The 8,519-nt window shown below is 35.5% G+C and overlaps 1 protein-coding gene across 1 annotated transcript; it reads right to left on the bottom strand.

Moving 5' to 3' along the window:
* Window positions 1-2,558: 2,558 nt before the first annotated feature.
* LOC149197785 (protein ABIL1-like) lies at window positions 2,559-7,884 on the bottom strand. Its single transcript, XM_089403997.1, has 8 exons — window positions 7,341-7,884; window positions 5,934-6,016; window positions 4,541-4,691; window positions 4,239-4,338; window positions 4,045-4,137; window positions 3,770-3,854; window positions 3,453-3,508; window positions 2,559-3,225 (listed from the first exon to the last, which is right to left on the bottom strand). Exons 1-8 carry the CDS (start codon window positions 7,431-7,433, stop codon window positions 3,008-3,010), a joined length of 879 nt encoding a protein of 292 aa, XP_089260123.1. The 5' UTR covers window positions 7,434-7,884; the 3' UTR covers window positions 2,559-3,007.
* Between the last annotated feature and the right edge of the window lie 635 nt (window positions 7,885-8,519).

Genomic DNA, 8,519 nt, shown 5'->3' with positions numbered 1-8,519 from the left:
TTCACTTTCCTCAACTTCTACCTTCGCTGATTTCAGAGCTTGATTGATGGACATTGGGAGGGAGTGGACAGCTTCTATATATAGAGGATTGTCCCTCCTTTGGGCCGACTTGAGGCCAACTTACTGTCCTTAGGCCGACTTGACTATTTTTGCTGCGTGAAGGCTTTTGTTGCAAGGAGATGACTTTGACTTTGCTTGGAGGTATTCCTTTGACCTTTATATCATTTTATACATAGTGTAACATGCCCTTAAAGGGTCTTACATAAATACATTGACTCTTTGACTTCCTAGAAGCACTTAAACATGTGCTTGACCTACTTCAATGAGCAAGAAACTCATTGACAAATATCATAAAAATAATTTCTCTTTTCTTGAATAAATACAAATATCAAAGACACATTTATGAAGACCGAACCTAGCTACCTTTCCTTCAACACCTAGGCCAAAATTCGGCCTCCCACAAACCGCCCAAAAACTCGGCCTTTTTGCCTAGAATATGCTGCCCAAAATTTCGACCCTGCTACCTAAAAGCCGCCCAGAAGTTCACATGTGCAAAGCTACAGGAGGAGAGAGAACCACACGTGCAAAGTCAAAGAGAGATAGATAAGATGTTAGAGATGTCTTCGTCCTTATTCTTCTTCTCATTCGCTTAGATGCCCAGAAGATACTTTGTTATGTGTGAGATTGAATTGTGTCTTGTGGAGGAGGTCAAGTGCCTTATATATAGTGTTTTGGCCAGCTTGAATGGGTGTCTCTTCACTAGGGCCGACTTGACTTGAAGGATGGGCTGACTTGACAAGTTTGGAGCCAAAATTCAAAATTTAAACTTTTCTCTTTTGAAACCAACATGAAGAACATGTCTTATATTAATCATTTCAAGGGCTAACAATAAAATGACATGAAGAATATGTCTTGCATTTTTCATTATATATTTCAAAGGGCTAAAATATTAATTATGAAGACCGACCATAGCTGCAAAATTCTATGGGGGTTCCATCTATGGGCTGACTTGACAAGTTTGGGGCCAAAATTCAAAATTCAAACTTTTCTCTTTTGAAACCAACACAAAGAAAATGTTTTATATTAATCATTTCAAGGGCTAACAATAAAATGACATGAAGAATATGTCTTGCCTTTTTCATTATATATTTCAAAGGGCTAAAATATTAATTATGAAGACCGACCATAGCTACAAAATTCTACAGGGGGTTCCATCTAGGGAGCAAGACATACCATGGCACAACTCCTCTGGTCAAACATCTATCAAGAGCTTCCTTTCTTCAACATCAAAAGTTAGGACAAATATCGAGATTGTAATTCCAGCAGAAGACATTTCGTCCTCCTATTTGCAAGAGATAGTGGTAGCACCAGGATGTGTTGAGGCACCCTCTTGAGTTTCCTCACACATGATATTTCTCTTCTTGGTCTTAGGATTACATATTCTAAATAGCAATATGATTCCTATATCGGCATTACAATTTTATATGCTTAGGCTTTAGATCTTAGATCTTAGATTAGATTTGCTTTTATCTTGCTTTATAGATGTGGCCCTTGTACTCCCGCTTCATATTGACTCAGATTACTTAGCAGTCCCATTGACCATTTAATGGTCATTCGTTGGACAATAATAAACTTATCTTATATTATCTTCTCTTGTTGATGCCATGGATTGTTATGACGCCAAGCAAATTTCATCCCCTTTAAATGCATACTTTGAAGAAATAGCAAGGACTTTCAAGTAAATCAATATCCCAACCATTCAATACAAGCATAAGCAAAAGATTTTATTGTTTTTTATTCCATTGGCCAGTACATAGTTATTTTTCTCATTTAGCAAATGAGTTTCCAGCAATATTTGAAAAATATGATTCATGCCATACAATTATCTATTTTTTGGCACTGTATTAAGGTCAGATATACCGTAAAATACACTACAACTTCAATATTGTATCCTCTTTGGAGAAATTATTTTAAATATTAGGAATCTGACAAGATACCAGAGTCAGTAAAAAGCTTTGTTGAAGTGACGTCAGAAGTCAAGCTGAAGCCATATGTTTACAATCATAATTAATTAGGCAGTCCCATGGCTATACATAAGCACCCTGGTTGCAGTGAGAACAATATGTTATTCAACAACCATTAGGACTGACAAAATATGCAGCCTTCAGAAAAAAGATGGATTTTGGTGGAATAGGTGAACATTAATCTATAAAACAAGTCATAATCCTCGATTAGAAATGGGTATACAGATTTATAATTTTATACCACCCCAATATTTTGCTAAGAATATAACCTTATTTGAAGGAGTTGCATGTTTCCAAGCTGAATAGTGAACACTGGAATAACTTTCATCAAAGTATCCATTTCATTTGGAAGGTCATTAATGTCTTTAAATATAGCAGCCAACAGTGCAATTTTGTGACCTTCATTGAATATTTACAAATAGCTGCATTGTAGGGCATTGCTGGAAACCCAGGAAATTCTACCACTGTAAATTGGCACACCCAACAGAATGAATGCTGATCTTATTCAGTTGAAAACATACATAAGTCTTGATCTTGAAATGTGATTTGAGCATTCATATTGAGTTATGTTGATCAACAGTACAGGATAGAAGGCAAAGTGGCAGAAATCTGGTATCATGGTCTAAGTTTTCAAAAGCTGAAAGCATAGCTCTTTACATGCTTTGGCCTAACCATTCAAGTAATCTAAAAAAAGTCTCATGACTACAGATTTTAAGATACATCAAACCAATGATGACATAATCATAATTCAATGAAGTGTTATAAAAGCAAAACACTCAGAATCCAGATTTGAAGAATTCCTAGCAGGACTGAAACTAAGTTATCACATTTCTTATGTCAAGGAGATGGTCATGGTCAACATGCATAAATCTGCAACCAGCATTGCTAAAGGCATATAAAGTTCATCACACATACTAGTATAATAATATTCTTGTAGATAAAAAAGGAAGAGCCTCCATAGTTGGTATACATATATCCAAGCACTAAAAAGGCAAACAAGAATTCATTTCCTTTGGTTTCTTTGAATGATCACTGGTGCAATCAGAACAGTCTAGTACAAACTGCACTGTTTTTGTCAGAGCTCTTGAGCTTACCCGTCGTCCAGCACCAAACGAATTGGGAGTAGTAGAACCAGGAGTCCCAGGCACTGACTGGACACGAGATTGTGGACCAGAAAATGATGGAATGGAAACTTCAGCTTCTGTAGCCACCCAATAAAAGTGTTCATTCAGTGAAAAATTAAACTATAAATCATAAATGATCTCAAGAGGAAGGTTGAAGGGTAAAACATGATTTTATATGCAAATAACTACATTGAATCACAAACCAAAATCAAGCCTCTACCCTGCAAACAAAGCCACTGCTCTTGGCTGTAATAGTCTAATTTTCTGACATCTAAATAAATATAAATGCTCTTAGAGCACAAACCTGGGAAGAAAAACGTTTCTGATGCTGCAGTAGAAGACGTTGAGTAGAACTCATTGCTGCCAAAAATTATGTATAAGATTTTGCATGAGATAGGATGAAAAAGAAATCAAAGAGAAAAGTCACTGGTCATTCTTGATGTTAATAATTGACAGATAAGTGAAACCATTGGTAATTGTAAAACAGAATAATATTGTTTTCTCAACTGTTAATATTGTTGTGCCCTTAAAGCGATCACTGATAGTCATCTATCGAATGATGAATCCACTTACATGATAATGCTATTATGTACCATAGATCAGAATATTAAATGGTAATACCTATTTGGAATATTAGAATTTCCATACAATGCAGTCCGAGCTTCTGCTGCCAAATGCCATGAAAGACTTCTATTCACATTTGTACCTGGAAACACGAGGTCATATGTGTCAGCAACCATCACAGAATTACATTTGTATATATAACTAGGAAAATATCATTATGCAGAAGCATGACTTCTTAGTCTATTATAACAAGCCATCCAAAGATGTTACAACAAACTCTTCTAGACTGAAACCAGGAAAACAACTTTTATCTATTGGGAAAATGGGTGTACCAGGAGGTACTGGTTGGGGTTTTTCCCGTGCATTTTCCTGTCCTATTCCAGACACTTTCTCTGCAGAACCATAAAAGCGTCCACTTGGCGGGCCTGTCTTAAGAACATATCAACAAACAACGATCAAATCAGATTTGTTTTGACTTACACTTCCATAATAGACATGTCAAGTGCAGATGAACCTTCAGACTTACATGGTAAAATATAGTGTTTATAGTATCTTGGGACACTATTTACCAGAGACTGTTGCTTCATACCCTCCTTATCATTATACTCTTGATAAGTGAGAAGCCTCTAAAATTACAAAAAAATGTCACATGGGTGAAGATCTCAACATGTTTAGATAACTTATATGTGATTCAAGCACAAAAGAGAACAAAAACAAGTTTACAGCATCATGGTCAAATGTGCTGAAATCTGAACTAAACAACCAGCCTGCTCAAAGTGCTTGGCTGAGTGTAGCAACCAAACAACTTTATACTGTACACAGAAATACCTGATCAAGGCAAGCTATCTTAAGTTCTGTAGTTGATAGTTCTGTAGTTTGCTGACTGAGGAGGTCGTCAAGCTTGTAAGCAACAGTGCCTAGATGATCAACAGCATTAACCAGAGCCTTTACTGCATAATCTTTCAAATTTTCCAAAACACTACATAGAGGAAAGATGAACCTCTGTTAAAACATGTGGTCATAAAAGAAAATGAGGAATATTATTTTTCTAACTCATATCTACATGCTGGTCTCCCGGCGACCATAAATGCAAGTAAAGATGTCATCTATATAAGTTGTCCAGTGCATATCCTTTAAAGTTAGGGTTGCTTATAAGGATGGTTTTGAATTTCATATGAAAATGATAAGTTTATCATAACTAGAGCTTAACAAAATCATTCATGTTAAAGCTATGAGTATTTCAACTTTAAAGTGACTGTTGAGGTACACTCAGGGAAATGCAGCTCATGTCAAGTTCAAGCATAGAATCCCTATAAAAGTGGACATACTTTCTCAATCTGCTCTAAATTCTCCAAAATTTTGAACAAACAGTTTTGATTGTTAAAAAACTTTGCCTTTTTCTCTCCTCTCTCAGGTCTTCAAATTGAAAGTGAAGTAAATTGTGAAAATGCACTACTGGTTGGAACATTAGTGTTGTGCATTCCTAAGCACTGATGGTGGCTGGAACTGTGCCATGGTACACCTAATCTCAAAGAAACTGTGCCACAATCTACCCAGTTTCCTGACATCCCAGGGGGCAACCAACAAATTTACATTCTATTTCACAAGAGACTTGCAACAAGAATCTAGGATCAAGTGGCTTGTTAATCAAGAATGATCTACAATATCCCAACATTCAAACATATTGGAGCATTTGATCTCCCTATCGAAGATTCTTTGGTCTGTAACTTCATCTTATAGTTGATATCATGTCATCCTTTCAAAAAAAATTCCAACCAAATTAACTTTTCAGAGAATTCTATTGAACATACCCAAGATGAAGAAAATCTTGGAGTGATAGTTCTTCACATTATTTACTAAATGTTTGACTTTTCTCTGAGAAAAAATACTGAATTATAACTTACTAGTTAAATATGAGATATTGGCCTCTAGTGATTCTGTTTCACCAATTTTATAGATGGAAAAAGCTAGCAAGATGAACACGAGTTGCTACAAGAATTCTTTGTGCGGAAGCACAGGAAAAGCATTGTTTGATTAAAGCCATCTATAAAATGCTCATGACTATGCTGAATCTAAAGACACTGTATTGTTCTATTCTTAATCAGTTATTTGCCAAGACCACGGATGCAATCCTATCAACTCAGGCTCAACTGGAAGACATAATCATTATCCAACCATGCACAGAAGGCTACAATAACAAAGAAAGTGTAAGAAGGCATACGTCTGTTTCTGTTCATTATGAAGATATGACATTTCACAATACTCTGCCGCAGAATAAAGTTGTGGCCTTAAATTCTTGAGTTCCTGCAATTGGTGACAAATCAAACCATCAAAAATTTGAGATAACCCTTTCAGCATTAGACAGTTTCACTTCCAAATATTTGTAGGATGATGTTTTCCTTAAATTCGTTCCAGCATCATGAAAAACGTAAAGATAAGATGAAATGTATTTTCTGAAAAAGGGTTTTCAATTTTTTTAAGTTAATAAAAAATTGCAAATGGAGAAACGGAGACAAATGCAAATATCTAAAACAAGTTACAACAAACAAATGCAAATATCTAAAACAAGTTACAACAAACAAATGAAATGGAATTATACAGTGACTGCATCTCATGCTGGAATAGACAGCAGAAGGCGAGTTGAGCGTTGCCCCTCACGCTTGCAGCCTCAAGATCAATTCATCTCTTCAGTTCCAGAGTTCATCATAGAGCTACAACAACTCCCCTCCATGCCCAGTCCAGGCAGGCAAGATCATTTCACCAGGTTCTTCCGCTCCAAGGGTATTTCAGTCTTGAATGGTAGAAGAGCTATTGTAAAGGGTTCTTTACAAGTTACAACCCCCACTACTAGTCCAGCGACCTCTTCTCAGCCTGGAGCACTCACTTGACGACATCATCAAGCTCTACAGCAGGAATTTTATTGTGATTGTGATAATTGCACACTCTTCCAGACTCAAACTCCCTTTCCCATTTCTTCAATCTGTTCCCATACTTCCTGTCAATTTTCTTCTACAATGTTCAGGGTTTCCTTCACTTACTATTTTATCTTCCTGCATTATTGATAGCCTAGATTTGGTTTTTTTTTGGGTAGGCGATGCACTAGACACTCATTTTGCTATTTGTGCCCATCCTACTCGAGTCCCATTGACCTTCCTTTGGCCATGAACCGATACTACTATAATTTCAGTTTCAATTTCAATTCCTAAGCATGTCCGGAAACAATGGCTGAATGCAAGTTGGATTTCTATAACTTGTTATGGAAAACATGTCCAAATCAATAGCTAATTGCAAGTTGGATCTCTACACATGTAGATGTAGAGCATCTCCAAAAGAACATCCAAATGCAAGTAGTACTCGTTATTTGATCAGCTGTAACTCAATAACATCCCTTAAAACAATACCCAAAAATCCAAACAAAAAAAACAACAACCGCATCATCTGGGCAATGTCCCAAGCAATACTAAATGCAGGTTACAGTCAAAAGGCTTAAAATCTCTCCCTCTACAAAACATCGAGGATCTTTAAAGCATATCTAAAACAACACCTAAATGGCAAGTAAGGGAAGTTAAATTGCCTGGAGCCCATTGAAGGACACGCAAGAAACAAGGCCTAGTAAAAATCAATGTACCTGAAGAGCATTGATGAAATGCTTGCTTTCTTGCATGGAAACTTCGTCGTATGTCATGGCTTCCTCTTCTTCACATAGGTTTTGCTGCTGCATCTTCTTTGTTTGTTACTTGGGTGAAGTACCCACTTGCCTCTGTATATATATGGGGACTGTACCCTGCTCCTCCTGTATATCGATGCTCAGAGATTTGTTTTTTTCTGAGATCTTATGATTGCATACGGACAGGGACGATGTATACATGTATCACAGATTTGCAAATGATTTGTGTTGACTGTGCAGTATATACTTTCAAAGTTGCAGAGACTTGTGCTCAATGAAAGCATGTGTGATACAAATACGAGGAGTGTGTGCAAAGATACAGGAAGAAAGATGGCAGATGTATGTAGATTTTGGTATAATTCAACAGGCCATTAATGCATAATGCAGTCGAGGACCATAAAATGATTGTTAATTGTGGAAATGAATTGATTATAGAGTGGATCTCAAGGTAAGTTATCTTGGGATGGTTTCCCTTGTGATTGAAGGGAAATGTTTAGTGTGGTATCTTAAAGATATCAAGGGTTATCATTTTGTCCACTTTTAATTAGGTGGGTGAGGGATGGATGGTAAGAGAAACAAGTTCGTTAAGATTGTAGTACGTACCATAAAATTTTAATATGGTAGGTAAGAGTTTGATGAGAAAATAATTAAGTAGATTAAGATTATAAATTAATAAATTTTGATTATTTATTAATAATTAAATTTATTTTTAATAAATTTAAAATATGTTTTTTATATTTTAAGGCTAAGGTTATAGTACGTACCATAAAAATTTAATATGGTAGGTAAGAGTTTGATGAGAAAATAATTAAGTAGATTAAGATTATAAATGAATTAATTTTGATTATTTATTAATAATTAAGTTTATTTTTAATAAATTTAAAAATATTTTAAATTTATTTTTAAGGAATAATTTTTTTAAAGAATAATATTAAAGTATTTAAAGGTAGAAAGTGAGAAGTTTTAGGGCAGTTTAGTTTGTAATAGTCATTTAAATGAAGTATTATGTGAGAAGAGGTGTTTAAATTGTTTTGATTCACAAGTGTGTACGAAAAATAGGTTTACATATTCGAGGGACCTTGTGTTACTAGAGTGCCTAGTAGCTGATTTATCTAGTTAAAAAAAAGTGGTGGAAAGTTT

This window comes from Pinus tabuliformis, chromosome 2_2 (genome assembly GCF_031772625.1).
Source record: "Pinus tabuliformis cultivar Carrire ecotype Pingquan chromosome 2_2, CPIR1, whole genome shotgun sequence".
NCBI classification, from domain to species: Eukaryota; Viridiplantae; Streptophyta; class Pinopsida; order Pinales; family Pinaceae; genus Pinus; species Pinus tabuliformis.
This window is presented reverse-complemented; position numbering and strand designations above follow the sequence as displayed.